The sequence below is a fragment of the Psittacula echo genome (assembly GCF_963264785.1).
Source record: "Psittacula echo genome assembly, chromosome: 3".
NCBI lineage: Eukaryota > Metazoa > Chordata > Aves > Psittaciformes > Psittacidae > Psittacula > Psittacula echo.
Genome location: NC_137736.1, coordinates 59,060,815 through 59,079,538, shown reverse-complemented (window position 1 = coordinate 59,079,538; position 18,724 = coordinate 59,060,815). Strand labels below are relative to the sequence as shown.

The window sequence follows — 18,724 nt, the reverse complement described above, 5'->3', positions numbered from 1 at the left end:
AATGGTTACCTGTCCTTTTTGCAATTTTGTGTTGAAGACAAGTTTGAACAGTCTTTATCAGAGTCAAGGCATGAGCTAATAAGGCATAAGATCAAAAGTTCAGTGCCCAAGCTATCTCCCTATTTTACTTTTCTGCAGCCATATAGATACACTCTTAGATTTTGTAGGCCATCTACCAAAAAAAAAAAAGCAATCTGAGGGTGTAATGCATCTGGCCTAAAGATGCCCTCAAGTAAATTGGCTTTTATACCTACATTAGGGGAAGAAGGAAACTTCAAAAATGGATACTGTAGAACCAAAAGAAAGAATAAATGTTGTCCTCTGTTTTGTATATTAGAATCACAGAATGGTTTGGTTTGGAAGGGATCTTAAAGACCATCTAGTTCCAACTCCCCTGCCATGAGTAGGCACACTTCCCCTAGACCAGGTTGCTCAAAGCCCATGCAGCCTGGCCTTGAACACTGCCAGGGATGGGGCAGCCACAACTCCTCTGGGCTAGTAAGGTGTATCATTGAAACACTGAGTCATTGTCCTAATGTCTCATATTAGGACAGTGAGAAGTCTTGCTGAAAAAAGCAGGATGAGAATTTTTATTTTATTGCTGCTTCTCTACCAAAAGTATAACAGCTTGATTACATTTATCAAGGTTAGAGAGAGTTCTGTTATTCCTTTCAGTTTATTTTCATCTTGCTGTATTTAGGATAGTATTAACATAATGTGACAGAAAAATTTGAGGTGAGGGGTTTTGATGAGTACGTAGTTTTGAAGTCCAAGCCAAGTTTATGGATTTGCTGTTTTGAATGGTTCATCTAGTTGTTAAAAAGTGTTGGTTGACCTCATCAAATACTTCGGGCAAAATAACTGATGGCAAAATAGCTCTCAGTAGGAAATGTAATAGGATCATCTAAGTTTTCATGACATCATTTTTTTCCTAGGCCCATTTTATTCCGTCTGTTAAATGTCTCTGTTTCAGAGTAGACAAGTAGTTTATGACTCTCAAGGGAAATCAGATTTGGACATGATGCAGCCATTACTAAGGAAATGTTCTTGTACACAGCAGTATGTATGCACATATTTAACTGGCAGGTATGCTTCAATCCTGTTTAAAATGTAAAACTAAGTCTGTATTTAAGGCTCGAGGTAAGCAAAACATTGAAGCATCTGTATTATATTAAGACTCTTTAAAGTGCTTAAGTTCCTTGCAGAATAGATTCTCAAGTGGTTTCCTGAAAAGGGAGGTGGATTAGCCTCTGCTTAAATGATTTCTTGAGTTCATGCTGGAGAACAGTTACAGGGGCAATAGTTAACAGTTACTTCCGCATGGAATTTCCCAGCTCAAAGTACCCAATAGTTGGCTTTATAAAGATGCTGTATTGCTTTGTCTGTTTTGTCTGTCTCTAGAGTCCTACAGAAATTAGAAAATAAAAATGCCTTATGTTGTTAAGTAGTGATGTAGGATTGGTTCATCAAGCCTAATACACAGCTTCTGACAGTGACTAGTAGCAGGTGCTTAGGGAAAGAGAATAACATAAGAATAATAAGAGGAGTGGTAAAAAGATCCTTCCTGTTAGATTCTAATGAGCAAAGCTCTAAAAATCTTAAAGACCAGGTTACGATCTTTTTTTCTTCCCGAGGATTAAGTGGCTTCAACAAGGAAGTAGAGGTCTCTTTGGGAATGTGTTTGAAGATGATGTCTATATTCTCATTGATACATCCCAGTCTATGAAAGACAAGTTGCCACTGGTGAAGGAGAAAATATTTCAGCTCATACAGGTATGATAAAGTGATGATTCTGAAGACTGAGGAGCATTTTAGAGTAGGCTGATCTTTCCTGGATGGTTGTTACTCTAATATTTAAAAAAAATATTTTTATAAAAGTATTTTTAGCTTTCTTGGTGTGATCTTTTTTTCAGTAAAAAATTTATATTTTCCCCTCATTTGTACAAACATTGAAAAAAATCTGGAGAAAAGAAGGCTTAAGTAGTTCTTTCCCTCGAGCCACCTCCTTACTAAAAAATCCCCAAACCAACCACCACTCCAACCCCCCCCAAAACCAAAAAAAGCTATGCAATGAAACACCTTCTGGCATTTTTATTTTTATTTTTAAGCAGTGTCATCTGATTCCACTGGTATGTTGTGATTTGTAACATGTATTCTAGATTCACCTTCTTACGTTTACAATAAAGGGTGTAGAATGTTTTGAACTTGCTTGCATCTTACAGTGACTCACAACATTGCAAAGTGCACAAGTACCTCAAAAGCAGTGAGTACTGGGAGATACACTTAAGACAGTTTGTTTCACCTACTTTTAGAAATCTACAATGATGTCACCTAAGCTTACATTAATATTTGAAAGAAGCAGGCACTGTTTAATTTTTATTTTTTTTTTTTACTGCAGAGAAGTAACTGACAAATAAAAATTCTATCAGTCTGGCATTCATGGGAATCATTAGTAGGGCTAGAAAATTTATAACTATAACAGAGAGGTTTTTGAGCTAAGTGCACAACTGCTAGGACATAGTACGATGTGGTCCTAAAGGCAGATCACTAGCACTAAAAAATTGTTAGACACTGTGCCAGGAAGTTTCACAGGCAGATGCACAAAAATGGAGATGAAAGGGAGGCAAAGATTCCAGGCTCTGAAAGTTTGTATTAGCTTGCATAAATCTTCCCCTCCTTACAACTTTGGTCCAAAAGCAACTTCAGCAAATTCTTAACTTAATTCTCTCCTGCTGTCCTAGTTCCCCTTGCCAGTGCTCTACTTTTGATTCTCATTCTCCCTCTCTAAATGATCTTACTTTGTTTCTGATTTCAGTTTCCTTTGGTAAGCAGTAATAATCTCTTTCATACACCACTTTCTTAATCATTTCTCACACCCAGATTTGTGTCTCTCTTTCTTGCCCTCCTAGACATTTGCTATTCAAGTAGTTTGAGAAGTATGAGTCAATGGAGACTTATATTGGGAAGTTCAAGTAATCTTAAAAGTTCCAGGCAATAATTGTCTCTTTTTATGTCTCTGTACATCATAACTGAATATTATCATAATTTATTGTAGCCATATAATCAACTGTATATTAATTAAAATAACTCCTACTAGGCAGTATTTCAGGATACAAGTATTCTTTCTTTTAAGACTGAGTAAAGTTCAGGTGCTGTATTTTGCAGGAACAACTGAGACACAAAAAGAGATTTAACTTTGTGAAATTTAGTGCCCAAGCATTGGCATGGCAAGAGAAACTTGCTGAAGTTAACGAGGAAAATTTGCAAGATGCCTGGCTTTGGATAAAAGGGCTTAAGGTAACATGGCAACTAATTATCACAAAGCATGTTTGTACAAAGTTATAGTTGTGTCTTCTCTTTCAGTATGGCTGGGGTATTTTTGGACTGACTAAGTATTTGACTTGAGTAAGCTGAAAATATAGATGATGATGACTTTAGTATATCTGAGTACTGTCAGCTATAATAGTCATTTAACAGTGGACTTGTTTATAAGATCATATTAATTCAACTTGCAGCCTGCTATGTTTAGTAGGCAAAATGCAAACACTGGCCTATATGATTTCTGTAGGAACCATGACAGTGCTCAGACCCTGTGTCTGAATTTGTTGCTCCTTCTGCAGGGCTGCGGCACAGATGAGGGCTGTGGCTGGCAGACGTGCAGTTCAGAAGTGATACAGGAAATTGGTTCCAGTGAGCTGGAGGAGCATTTTTGCTCTTGTTTGGTACATAGATAGCTGACTTCAGCCTTCATAGGAACATGAGAGCAACCATACTCAGACCAAACATCTGTCTACCTACCCAATATTCTTTCTCTGACAGTGGCCAAAATCTGAGGATTTTTCCCTAAAACAGAAATGCTTGTGGTCAGCCACAGACAGCTACCAAATTGTAACCATCCACACCTTTAGGATCAGTTAATGTGTCAAAGTGGACAGAGTACAGGACTGAAAATCAGTAATACAACAATGCAGATTTATCCTATACTGTATTTTCTAACACAAAAAACCATGTTTATATAACAAAAATATAATAATAAATTTATTATTTATATAATAATAAATTTATTATTTATATAATAAAAGAGCCTTATGACAGCTCCTCCTTAGACTTAATGAAATTCCTGGGGATGAGGGAATTGGGGAAGCTACATAGTACCTCTGAGACTACAAAGCAAGATAAATAACTTGATACTCTCAGAAAACAGACAAATACATGGAGAAAAGAAATTATCAGTGTGGCCTCTCTGAGTAGTTGGTGACTACTTATAACTGAGGTTAGTAAACTTAATTTTACTGTCTTTCTTGAGAGTTAAAAAGTTGGCTCTGTTTAAACCATATATGTGGTTCAGCATCATGCAAATTCAATAATACTTTGAACTACTATAATTTGATACCATCTTGTATATGTATTTGGGAATGGCCTTTTTCATCATTATTCATGAAGTTGTGAATAGTTGATTATAAGTTTCCTTCTAAGTTCAGATCCAGATATCTGAAAGGGTACAAGAAGTGGTACAAGAACAGTCTCTTTTTTCAAGCCTGACATCTGCTGCTGACCTTTTAGTCTGTTTAAAGCAGTGCAAGCATAAGTCTGAGATCAGAAAGCTGCCTTTACAGTGAAGCTGAAATGAACAGAAGATTGCTCTGGAATATTAATCAGAGTAGATCCTTGGATCTCATTTTATACACTTTGGTCCCAGGCTGTTGAGTAAGGAAGCTAAGCTGTAAATAGTAACAAACTTCCTTATAAATCCTTCAGAGATGACAACATTTAAAATTTTTGGGGTGATTATGCCACTTAGTTGAAGCGTGTCAACTTTGTTTAAACACTGATAAAAACAGTGTTCATATATAGTAGTAGCAACTGAGAAATTAAAATTAACAGCCTTTACTGTAAGGTACATAGTTATTTCCTTTAGATTATCATCCACAGTACATTCCCATAATATAGTGGAAGAAGTTGTTTCGTTTCAAATCAGATCAAAATCATGTGCCATTATTGAGAAAAGCCAGGATGGCTATTTTACACATAATAATGAGTGATGTGTATCTAAAACTTTATTATGCTTACAAAAATATTGGGAATAGTAGATACATTTAACACAGGGAAAGTGGCTCAGGCTAGTTATTTCTTATGAGTGGGTACTGGTAAGGATTGTTTGTGAATTACACGATAGGATTATAAAGTATCTGTGCTATCTTGTTGCCTGGCCCATACACTCTTACGCAGCCATACAGAGTCACTCTCAGAGTGTACTTCCTATTACATTTCACCTGATTTGCTTACTTCGCCGTTTCTAATATAACTGTTTGCTGGAGGGAAGGATTGGAAGAAGTTTTAACACAGTAAATAAGACTGAATAAACAATCATAGAATCATAGAATGGTTTGGATTGAAAGAGATCTTAAAGATCATCTAGTTCCAACCCCCCTGCCATGGGCAGGGACACTTTCCACTTAGACCAGATTGCTCAAACCCAGGTTGCTCAAAGCCTCGTCCAACCTGGCCTTGAGCACTGCCAGGGATGGGGCAGCCACAGTTTCTCTGGGTAACCTGTTCCAGTGCCTCACCACCCTCACAGTAAAGAATGATATCTATTAACATATTTTTGCATGTATGGGTCAATGTTATGGATTTGTATTTATCTTCTGTAATGGATTATATAAGTGGATCCTGAGTCTCTCCTTGCTTACAATCCTCACTGCCCTCCAGAGTGGTAGTCAGGTGTTATACTAGCTTGTATCTTCTCACAGATTTTTTACTTTGGCTCCAGTAAAAGATTAAGACATGATGAAACAGTTTTCCGTACTGATAAAACCGTACCTTTCCCTTAAATATGGAAGGTTTTGTACACTAAATGTTTAAAAGGAAATCTGAAGATGCGAACTGTAATTTTTAGGTTCCTGCAAGCCATAAATGAATTTTTGTGAGTTTAGAGTTGCATTTAGTATAGAAGAAAAAAGACAAATCAGGATTACTATGTATGCAAATGACACAAGGAAAGTGCTAGTATTGCTCAAATCAGAATTTTTGAGGGCACAGTATTTCTTTACTGGATATGTTTTGTGGTTATAGCTAACTTCCGTGCTAAATAATAAATGATATCTACATTGGTGTGCCAAGGGGGTAGATGGGAGATAGTTTGGAAAAAATGTTGCTCAGAAAACCAGCAAGTCCTTTACCTATTTTTGAGAAATAAACTTGTGCAACTCTTCTGTGGAGCTTTTGAATTATTTGGTTAAGTGAAATATGTATTTCCAACGGAGTGTGTTGAGTTGGCAATCAAGAGCTGTAGTGGGAAAATGTAATAGAATGTATCTTTCATTTTAAATCTTCCTACATGTTTATAGTCTTTCAGTGATTGCTTCTGCTTTTACAGCTCATATTTCTGTTGCCAGCACTTTGCTTGTGTCTTTGCATAAGCACTGAATACCAATTTGATACCAATTTATGCTACTTTGACACTAGCTTTGATTTTTCTAGCTATATGACATAAATATTTTCACCATTTTATTACTGATTTTGTTTCTGTAATATCCTTTAAATCAGTACACTGTCATTATGAATTTAAGAACAAAGAACTGTTAGTATTTATAGCTGCCTCTTTATTTTTTTCTTTTTGGTTTCTTAGGTTGGAGGTTCCACAAATACACTCAAAGCTCTCCAGATTGCTCTGGCTGATACTGATGCACAGGCAATTTATCTCTTGACTGATGGGAGACCTGATCAGGTATTTCTGAAGTTGGAAAAGAGAAAATGCAGTATTGTGGTGTCAGAAGGCTGAAGTATGAGTATCATACCTGCAGAGCTGAGTCTCTTGGAATCTGTCAGATGTCATAATATTGAAAAATGTTATCTGAGAAATGTATTGTTTGTGAAAGGGTTTTGATTAGAACTCTCTGTGCACAGTCCAGTCTTTGGTGCATAACTCATGACATTTCTCATGAGTTGTTTTAAGGATCTGGTAATGGAGTAAATAAATGGATTAAATGAAATGGATATGTTACTATCAAGGTTAGAATTTGTGTTAAATAAAATGTCTCTGTAACTCAGTACAAATATATCATGAATTAAAAATAAAAAAAAAATGACGGTCCAATGATATGTCTGGATTTAAGTATTAAAACTCTGTAATCTTGCATGATGGCTTGAAATCCTAAACAGAAAATTATTGCTATCATCCCCCCCCCCATCTAGTTTATGTTCAACATTTTCCCTCAAAGAACACATTAAATATATAAGTAGGCATCTTCTTACATTGTGTTGCAGAACTTGCACAAAAGCTATGCTATTTTTGAGAAGGACCTGTTTTTTTTTTTTCTCATATAAAGGTGTTACCATTAATATTATCATATAATCATAGAATCAACTATGTTGGAAGAGACCTTTAAGATCATCAAGTCCAACTGTTACCCCAGGGCTTCCAAGACCACCACTAAACCATGTCACCGAGGGCCCCATCAACATGGTTTTTGAATACTTCTAGGGACAGTGGTTCCACCACTTCCCTGGGCAGCGTGTTCCAATGCCTGATCACCCTGTCTGTGAAGAAGTTTTTCCTAATATCCGATCTATTCTATTGTTCCATTAAGTCTCTGTATGATTCCAGTTTTTATCCTACTGAGTCAAATTTTATCTCATGTAGGTGCAATTCTGGAGTAGCAGCAGTCTGGAATTGCCTTAAGTCTAGTTTTAAGTGGATAATGAAATCAAAAGTATGTTTTTATTTTTGAATATGTTGCTACCATAACTTTAAATGGTGCTATTTCATGTTATTTCACCCTATGCAACACCAAGTAAAAACTGTATAAAAACAATTTCAAGCTGTAATGCCTGGTGAAAACTAGCCTGTATGCTGAGAATGGCATTTAAAAAATATTTTATTTGCCCTTGAAAATTTAGCTTGGTTGTAATAGCAAATATGCAACAAAATCCTGACTTTACTTAGGCAAATAGCTGGGCTGAAGGCCACATGAAATTAACTACTGAAGAATATTAAATATATCTAGGATTCAGAAAGTATCATAAATTGCATACATACTTTATTTATGCCTTAATAAGGAAGAAAAAAAGAAAAGAAAAAAAAAATTCTCCAGTGAAGTGAGTCAATAATTTTTTTTACTATATTCTTCAGCATTTTTAGACATGGTACATCTTGTATATTGTCACCTAATTTTGATTTCTTTCTTGAAGGAGGAATACTAGGTTTCCTATTTTCTCCACCTCTATTTTGTTTCCTGGTATTGAATCAACTTTTCATTGAACTAATTTAGCTTAATATAAGTATATCAACAGTTATATATGTCAAAAAATATTGTAATATACATCTAGTGATACTGAGCACCAACGTAGTAGTTTAATTTCCTATGCTTTAGTAATTTGCTTTAAGATTCAGAAACAAAGAGTACTGATTTTATTACACCTAACACTTTATTTTATTAGAGTATCCTGTGCCTTAATGCATTATCAGTGTTTCAAATTCAGTTTTCAATTAGCTCATCTTATTTAATGTGAAATAGCTATCCATATAAAATGTATGCTTTTAACTGCTCTACATCTGTCTCTAAGCAACAGTATGACTGATTAAATGCTTACAAATTCTCCATGTTTCCATAAATACATTTCTAGATGCCACATGTTTAATATACATTTTTGATTTGCAGCCCCCCCCAATAATTTTGGCTCATGTCCAGATTCACTGTAAAGTTCCCATCCATACTGTGTCCTTCAACTGTGATGATATAGAAGCTAATAAATTTTTGCATGAACTATCTACTGAAACAGAGGGACGGTTCCGTTATTACAACATTTATTTGACTGATCCTGATGCTGCAGAGTTTATTGTTGTGAGTATCTGAAAATAAATTTTTGTTTCTTCATATCATATCATTCTATTGAAATAACGGTGATTCACATAATTGTGATTTCATGTAAGAGATTATTGAAAAAGAGGATTTATCCTAGTCAGATTTTAAGTGATGTGAAAACGATGTCTGACGTTTTTTCTTATGAACTTGTACTAGATCACAACAAAAAAAAGCCCAAATATCATGCAAAGTACATTTGTGGTGCTACTGTTGCAAAAAAGCCCCTGGAAACCAAAATCCAAAACACATATAGACCAAATTAAGCTCTGGAAGAAACAGATATGATCTCTGTGGTCTCAGAAATAAGTTACTTTTTAAAATAAAACTATGGTTTTTATCATACCAGTAAGTGAAAGATATTGGAGCTGAATTTGAATGATGATGAAGGAATGATTCTATGAATTTTGTCTGAAGTTTGCTCTACAGTAGCCACTGGGGAGAGATCTATAATGAGTAAAATGACTGTAATAGCAGTGATCTATCATGTGTGACTAAGCAGCTCAATCTAGCAATTCCCTACAGGAAATTTCTGAATAGACTATCAGAAACACCCATTTAAAGCATATTCTTGTTTTTAATTAAGGTTAGAGTTAATTAGTTCCACAACTTTTAGAAATGGTGGTAGTGGAACAATGAGAACAATCAGGAACAAGACAGTAGCAGGAGATGTAGTGAAAATACTCCAGCTCTTGAAAGGTGTCAGACTGTGTACTGGGCAACGTCCATGATTCTGCTGGTGCGGTCTGTGTGAAACTGAGCATGCTGGAAAGCTGAGGCGCAGTCTGTGTTCTCCAACTCCAGATTTCTGGCCCTGTGGGAGTTGTAAAGGGATGATTGTTGGAATTTCCTTCCAGTTTCCTCCTGTAGTCCAAATGATTCCTATTTAGTTCCATTGTTTACTTGAAGGGTATGTTTTTTACTTTTCACTTATCAGTGACAGTATGTGATACAGCTGTGATTTGTAGAATGACAGGACAACATTTGTAATGTACATATCTTGTATTATATTTTACTTATTTACTTGCTTGCTTGCTGGGAATGGAGGAGCTACTGAGGATTATATCTCTCATATGTTCGTATCTTGATGATGTTTGCATCTCAAGGGATAACTGGCTTGTTAGGAAATGTTCTTCCTTTTCCTAAAAAGGAAGAGTAATTTGGAAGTCTGTATTGCCAAGCACAAGAGACTACCTTAAAAAGTATACAAAATTTTTGCAGTTGTCCTGAGACATTATTCAGAATTATTATGACAGCTTGCATAGTTTCAGTTCAGAAATGAAGCATGTTTAATAGTAATAATAGAACATTTGATTGGACTAGATGACCTTTGAAGGTCCCTTCCAACACAAACTATTCTATGTTTCTCTGATTCTATGATTCTGGGATTCTGTGATTCTGTGATTTTGTGATTTTATGATTCTATGATTTTCTTTTTGTTAGAGTGAAGACATACATCTTTTGAAAAGAGAGATTGAGCAAGGACAAAGAGACCTGGAGAAAGTGAAGACCTTTCATGCTGAATGTCTGATGATGGATTGTTGTAATGGAGAAAATCATTTAGAGAATAAGTATGTCCTCATACTGCTATTATGTTAATAAGAGATAGGAGCTATCTGTCACGTTTCTCCTTTCTCATTGCCATGCATTTTTAACCTCTGACATTCTCCTCTTTGAAAAAGAAAGGTTCTCTGTTTATTTGTTTGATTTAAACAGTTACAGGAAAAGACAGGAAAAGAAAAATACATTGGTACTGTGATGTCTGAGCCAAAATTATCTCAAATATCTGAATAGTCTCAAATTATTAGGAATAATTAAAGCAAAAACTTGAAAATATATTTCTGTCTCCAGCATATGGTAAAATTCCTCCCTCTGAGAGGATTCACAAAAAACTATTGTCCTATAGGTAGATCTGGCCTGGTACTTTATGAGTAAATTGCCACTCATTGGGACACGCTGATTGAAACATAAATTACATATATATGTATTTGTTAAAAGACAGCAAAGACTATGAATGAAATTTAGCTCATTTCTTTTCACATTTTTGATTTTACCATGTGAGTCCGAATGTCCATGCCATATTTATCCTTGCTTTGTCATCATTAAAACTAGTTTCATGTTCAGCATCAGTTGAAAAACATGCTGCAAAACTCAGGATGCCAAGAGCAACAGTTAAAAAATTGGTCCTTCTGCAGCATACTGAAGGCAGACTCTTGAGCTACTGTGGAAAAGCTTTCTGCATGTCTGATTACACTGAGTTTCTGTTTGCAGAACAAACACAGACCTAGCTTTAAATATGAAGTTACTTGTAATCTCAGCAGGAGAATAGCCTTAATAAAAAAATAGCTTTCCCCAAAAAAAAGTATATTTAATAATGCCCAGCTTTGTAAGACAGAAATCTATTAAAAACAGTAAGTTAAATTTATTAAGAAGAAAGTAAAACATACTGAAAGTGAAGAATGCTGTGGGAAGATTCCATGTAGAAGGGCAGGTGGGTTGTCCAGTGTGAAAATGTAGATGTTTATTTCAGAATTTGCATATTCTATTTTTTATTCATGCTGGGTCATAGGCATAAATGTGTGTGTATATATATATACACACTTATGTGCATATATATATATATATTTGTGTGTCAGTTATTTTCTTTGCTGGTCGTAGGTTTACTCTTTCCCCCACGACTCTAAGTGACTATTATGGAATATTCTGAACCTATTAAAAATATATGAGGGTATTGCCTTAAAAGTAATGAGCATCTTTTAAACAGACTAAGAAATTACTTCTAAATAGTTTAAAAAAATAAGAATATGTTAACCTTTGAACTCCCATTTGAAATGCAGACTTGGGTAATAGAAGAAATATTTTATACTGTTTGAAGCGTGTGAAATTAATATTCAAATTTCCAGAAGACTACACCTTAGCATTTTTCTCAACCAGTGTCATATGCTTGAAGTTTTTTCCTGCTTGTTTCTTCTTTTTGTCACAAGCAGAAATCTCAAGCAGATATATACTGTGTCATCTGTAAACAAACATGTTGAGGAGCTGAGTACTTCTACTCTTAGCAGTAGACCATGCTGTGCTTCAGAAGAGCCATCACTGACGCCACATCAGGAAACCTGGCAAACCACTGCTGACAGTCCAGCCCGAAGGAAGAAAGCATTATATGCAGGTAAGACTAAAGTGAACTGTAGTTTCTAGCAGAATTTATTCACTAATTTGAAAAGATTCTGTTAAAAATAGCAAAAAAGCACCCTTGTAGGAACAAATAAATCCTTTACTGATTTAAACAATCGTCCTTCCGAAATTCTAACTTTTGTAATTTTTACTTTTTGGCCATCTTACTTATTTGATCCAAACAGACAAACAGATGTCTGCTCACTTATGCTTCATCACAGGCACTACAATGAAAAAAAATTTTGACAGACTGTTTTGAAAGCTCTTCAAACAGTTTTTTAACTGTAATTATTAAACCTTTATCTTTTTTATTCTGTATAAGTACATCATTGGCAAGAGTGAAGACCTGATCTATGTTTCATTAGTCACAGCGTTGCTTACACTAATATTTCTGCTTATTACACCTGTAACACTAAGCTTCTCTTTGAAGTATGCTTTGTATGCAGTCTGAAACCAAGTTTACTCAGCTGATGTAAAAGTAGTTTTCATCCTCGGGAAAGTACAGGGTACAAATTAGGACTGATTGTGTTTGAAGTCTTGTGTAGGCACTCCCTTAAAAATTGAGACTGAATAGCAAAGGGGAACTCAAAAATCCCAGGCACGTATTTGAGCATTAAGTTAGCTCTTCCTTTCTTTCCCTTTCAACACCTACAGAGCAAACAAAGACAAGTCTGCTGCGAATCCTCAGGAAATCTAGGGAAGAAAGACCAGAGGAAGGAATATCTCCTGAAAAAAAGAGGTTTTCTGTCAAAAAAGATGTGAAATGTACAACCACTTGCGAAGGCAAGTCGCCAGAACAGGAGTCTCTGGGTGGGGCAGACAATAACATTTCTCCTGCTGTGTTTGTAACTAATGGTGCCTCCTTTGAGGCAAAAGAGTGCAGAACTGCAGCACAAAGGACTGGAACACAGCTCAGATGCAGAGTTGGACGTGCCAAAGGATATTGTAACAAGGCCCTTACATGTGTGGCCAGACTTCCGCCAGTGCCCAAACTATTAGGTTTACAACAGCTTAGTCATGTCCACACTATGAGGCAGCAGTGATACAACTATGCCTTACACTGCTGGAAGGATAATACAGTTGCTTCTTATCAACAGAGTAAATACATCTTGAGAATCTTGTTGTACACTAACAGATTGTTGAAATACGGTAGTTTGTAGTTACGTTCAATGCTGAGGTTAAAGTGAATGGTGGTTCTAATTCTTTGGTACCAATGTAAAAGGAGGTTGTACTTTATTATATGCTTAGACTTGCAAAAAACATGCTCTCTGGGATAGATGCATATATAGAGACAAAAGTATTTCCAGTGGGGCTTGGATATACATCCAGCTAGTTTTCTTGTCTCTCAGGAATTCATGCAACTCTGAACTTTATATTAGGTCCTCTAAGTTGTTCAAAAAAGTCATCTATATGCTTAAAGATGTTTGACTTTTTTTACATTTCAGTGTCTTGTTTCTATTTCTTTATATACATTTTATACAGATTTTCATAGCAATATACCTTAGATTAGCCACTCCTGGCCATCTCGCTATTGATATCACTAGTATTGGTATCACATCTTGAAACGGGAAATAAACCAGATAGTCTTTTTCTTGTTGTTGTTATAATAAATAAATTCATACCAAGTTTATTTTTCTTTTAAATTAAATTATTCCCCAACTATTTTATAAATTTCCTCATTGATTAATTAGGGCTCATGAGTCATCTAGTAGCATTGTTACTATTGTTCAAGCAACAAGAAACACAGGAAACATAATTCTTATTGATTAATTTAGCATTCTAATTAGACCTTACTGTGATTACTGTGTAGTCTTTGTGACACTGCTAGTAAGCTAAAATAAAAAAAATGATGCTACTATATGTCAGTTTATATTTGTGTATTTTCATGTGCACGAAACTTGAGAGCTAATGAAATGCAAATGTTTCATCTTAGATCTGAAGTTGCAGAAATCTGTGAAAAGGGCATCTACAAGGTATGTCTGGGTGTGTATATACATACATCAAGCAAATTATTGTTTATATTTTTCTTCTGTCATTTCAAACTTCTCAAATGTATTTCTACCTTGTGCTACATCTAACAGTCTCTTTTTTCTAGTTCTTTAGATATCTCTTCAGCTCTTTGGTTAAAGACCCATGGCTTGGTTGCTAGGCGACTTACCATCATGGATGCCTTAGCTCCTACTGCTGTTCCTCATGGTACCAAATACATCCCAGTTCTGGATAAACATGTAGTTTCTAAAGTATTTGATGAGGTAATGCTCACACGCTGTTTCAAAGCAAACAAAAAAACCTTGATACTGTTTTTTAGAAAGATGTTTTTATTAATTTCTATAAATGCCATAATTGCATTCCCTAGTGTTTATTGTAGATGGTTGATGTCTACTAAATGTGTAATGCATATCTGAATGTTTATTCATGCATCAGTAAGAAGATAAAACTGATAGCTAATAGTATTTCTTGCAGACTTTACTCTTAAGTTTTAGAGCTATATATTTTTCTTTCACAGTTACCAGTTGATGGCAGTGTGCAGCCATCAGGTATTCAGCAATTTCTTGAGCACCATAGCCTTTACTGAGACATATTAATTCACTGGAGTATTTATTTTAGGTCCATAAATTCATTTGGAAAACTCTGCAGGTGCACAGTTCATGGATTTGTACATTCTCAAGGTTTACATGGGTCTGCTAAGATCTTCTGAAAAATACTGGAATTCAGTAATTATAATTTAATTCTGGTAGGTGTAGGCAATTGTGAGACTGTAAAATTTACAATAAATTGTGTATCATGAAGCTCTAATTGCCATTCCAGATAGTATTTCAAATTTACTATTTGCTTAGAACACATTCCATTCTGCTTTTACTCTTCAATACCATAATAATGTGTTTGTGTTTGTTTGCCCCTCATATTCTATTCAAAGTGTTTTATAAACTGTATTAAATATTAATTTTGCAAGTGATGTTGTTTGTACTTGGAGTTACTCTAGAAATTTGTTAGGAAATGTAACAGTGGGCTTCTGCATGGTAAAGCCCTGCTGAATTTTTATTAAAACTTGGTTTGAGTAACATAGCAGACAACAACCATGGCAATATGAAACTGAAAGAGAGGTACTCTGTTTCTTGCCTTTCAGCTTTCAAGCTCCTCCTGAAAATGACAGGTAGTGAGATTTCATGGCTCACAATTCTGGGCAGAGATTTACGTCATCTGTCTCTGGCAAGATACTTCACACTAACATGTTCCCATTAACTTTAGCTTCTAAGTGATCTTAAGATTAATTCAATATTAGGAGCTTAGATGTGGTCTAGCACTGATGTGACACATTTATTAATGAGAGAAAAGATGTCCTCAGAAAGAGAGGGGAATTTAAAGTCATATAAATCTCATGGGTAGTTATATATATACAATAAATATAAAGTGCTTCTGAAAAAATGGTCATACTACAGTAATTTGAAATCCAGCTAGGCTGTAATGATTCAAACACAAATAAAACATTACTGAAAAATGTTTTCATTAAAGAAGTCTTTTTAGTATTTTATTTTCTGATTGCTTCCCTTATTCCCTCAACAGGGGTTTTAGATGTATTTAAATTGAACCTCATCCATCTTTTTGTTATCTATATCCTGGTCTCAGACAGGCACTTAGAGAAGCTTCCCACTTAACCATATGTGTTGGCGGCATTTCTGGGGAGAATAACATTCTCCACCTTCTCCATTTATTTCTTGGATTTTTTTCTGTTTGTAATTATTATCAGGACATTGATGTATAAAATAGTTTTTTGTCATGGTTTAACACCAGCCACCAACTAAGTACCACACAACTGCTCGCTCAGTCCCCCTAGTCCTCCCCACCGCCTTGTGGGATGGAGGGGAGAACTGGAAAAACACAAAACCTGCGGGTTGAGATAAGAACAGTTACATAATTTAAATAAAGTAAAACATAGTCACAATAGTAACAACAACAATAACAGAGAAAGAGGAGTAAAACTCAAGAAACGCAAGTGATGATCAATACAATTGCTCATCACCTGCTGACTAATGCCCAGCTTGTCCCCTAGCAGTGATTGGAAAAACATCTCTTTGTTTTTACTACTCCAGTTCCTTAGAAAATATGGTCCTCCAGAATAAAAGTATTAAATACATTAAAAAAGTAACTAACACACCTGTATGCTAGAATTAGGTGCTAATAGAGTCTTGTTTTAAAGCAGTACAACCTGGAATATGGTCGTGCTTCAGACATTCCTGTCTCCCTTCTGACCAACCTTGCCATTACTACAGTGAATTGTTTGACAGTACTGATTTAGTTAGACTTAACTAAAACTTAGGAATCTTAATTTGCAACTTCTACATAAAGGGATTATGTAATTTCAGAAGATTTTTTATTAGTGGGCTGGAATCTATATCTTAATTCTGACATTTCTTTGGGGTGCTCAGATCTTTCCACAGCCTTCCAGTGGTCCCTCTGGCTGTTCTGATCCTTGGACTTGGACTCATAAGCATTCAGTTATACTGGTGGAGGAAAAGTTATATGATAAATGAAGTTTTTGTCTTTTATTCTATAATAGATCCTACCACTGGCCCATGTTAGCAACAACAAGAAGTGGATCACGCTAATTAATCCTCAGGCAGTGAATCTTGATGCCTACAAAAAGAAGCTGGAACAAGCAATTAAATCCTATGAAAGGCAAGTCTACTCATTAGAAATTTATCGAGTTTGTAGTCTAATTTCAGATTTTTCTTATGTAGTGTATATTCACTCACACATGCTTTGTTTAATACTGGTGCTTCTGCACATTGACATACTTGAATCCACCATCTACCTGTAGAAGAAATGTTTATTTTCTTAAAAAAAAAAAAAAAGGGTTAAGAGACCCAGATAATAGGCTAGGAAATAATGAATGTTTGTTCAGTGCTAAAAAAATTAAATCATTCTTTTACTTTGTGGGAATAAACTTGGCAGCAGAAACCCCTAAGGAGGAATATCCCCCAAACATACAGTGGTAGCCAGGCTTTTAATTTACGATTAAGCTCCTAAATCCATAGACTGACTTTTAAATTAGTGGCCTGCTTTTTTGCTGCCAGCTGCCTAGCACCAAACTATGGATGCAAGAATGTAACTGAGGCACCCTTAAGATACTTTTTTTTTTTTTTTTTTTTTTGAGAGAGAGAGAAGTATGAGAGTTATTATCTAAATGTTGGTAAAAACACATCAGAAGTAAACAGGACAAAGACATTAGATCTCTAAGCTATTCCTTTTCTTGGCCTAACTTTGTGGATTTTTTTTTTAAGTAATGGAATTATTTGACTACCACTGTCAGTCAGTAAACTTATGAGAGCTTTGACTAGAATTGCTTAAATAAATAAGATACATCTTTTTCAGACTGTATTCTAATACCATTTACAGATGTAATTATTTTAGATGACAAAAAATAACATTGATGATAATTATTTTTTGATTAATTTCACTGAGACCATTTAAGATTTTTCTCCCCTCTGTAGCTCTATGATCATACCAATTCTGGTATAGCTCTGTTTTTAAGTCCCATGTCCTATTTCTGAATGTATCCATCTTTTGTGGTAAAAATTAAGAATTGTGATTTGCAAATTCTGCTTGCTATGTCTAAGCTTAATGAAATTCAGTGAATACAAATCTTTTGGGTTTGTGTGCTCAGTCACTGAGACAATACTGTTATTATCAGGCTGATGAAGAACGCAGAAAATCTCAATTTTTTATTTATTTTGATATAAGGTTCAAGTGGCGTATTTTTGATGGTGGCTTCTGAAAAAAAATGGAATTTTTCATTGCTGTGCCATACCATTGCATATTTTATATTTACTGACTTCAATTCTGAGGGATAGAAAAGTGTTTTCTGTTAAAACTCTGATGATCTTCCACTGACAGCATTTTACAGTCTCCCTAAAATTTTTGTGATTTGGAGTACTGTTTACTTACATTTACTCATACAGGTCAATGAATCAGTGCATTTACAATAGTAAATTGAGTTCACTACTTCTGTGGAAAAGATGGGTAGGAGTAATTGACAATGTAAAAAAGAGTTCTCATGGCTTTTCCTCTACATGTGAAACAGCAACCCAGTCAAATTTATTTTGCTCTAAATGCACAGTACTTTTCCAGTAATTGAATTTGCAGAGGCTGCAGTTCAGCTTTGTGAATAGTGATTGGTCACAAATTTATTCTGACATCTATAGATGAGACAATGTAGCACGGCATGCAGGTTTCAAGAACAAAAGCAAGCATAACAGTATCTCCCCTATATGTAGATTGACCGTAGCATCAGATTTAGTGAGAGAAAAGTGGCAAGGGCAGAATTCTGTACTCCAACAAAGTGAATATCCAGTACTTAAGGAGAAAACCACTGGAAGCTTCAAAATGTCTATGATCTTGTATAGCCAAAATCTTTTACAAATTAGTTAGTTACGAGTGCGCAAATTGAGAAATTTGAAATAAGCTTAATTTAATAAGCTTAATTAGTGCATGCTGAGACTGCAGATTGTGAATGAATGAAGTGATTTGCTTTCTAAAACTGCTGGTGTTTGGTTTCTAGTAGATAAAATCAATCATTGGAAATTAATATTAAAAATCTGGTATCAATGAGCTTTTTTGTACATGCACCAGTAAATCTGACAGGACTGTTAAAAGTTTGATGGTTATAATCTGAATACATGAAAAAAATG

At 35.1% G+C, this 18,724-nt stretch overlaps 1 protein-coding gene across 1 annotated transcript in view; it reads left to right on the top strand.

Annotated features, from left to right (window-relative positions):
- Positions 1 to 18,724, top strand: part of VWA3B (von Willebrand factor A domain containing 3B) — a gene marked incomplete at both ends in the record, with an annotated part of 64,964 nt that overhangs the window by 24,541 nt on the left and 21,699 nt on the right. Inside the window, 10 exon segments of the mRNA XM_080612538.1 lie at positions 1,635 to 1,773; positions 3,166 to 3,297; positions 6,632 to 6,730; positions 8,664 to 8,846; positions 10,308 to 10,435; positions 11,849 to 12,030; positions 12,690 to 12,818; positions 13,969 to 14,008; positions 14,131 to 14,287; positions 16,594 to 16,712. Coding sequence (XP_080468664.1) covers positions 1,635 to 1,773; positions 3,166 to 3,297; positions 6,632 to 6,730; positions 8,664 to 8,846; positions 10,308 to 10,435; positions 11,849 to 12,030; positions 12,690 to 12,818; positions 13,969 to 14,008; positions 14,131 to 14,287; positions 16,594 to 16,712 — 1,308 coding nt within the window.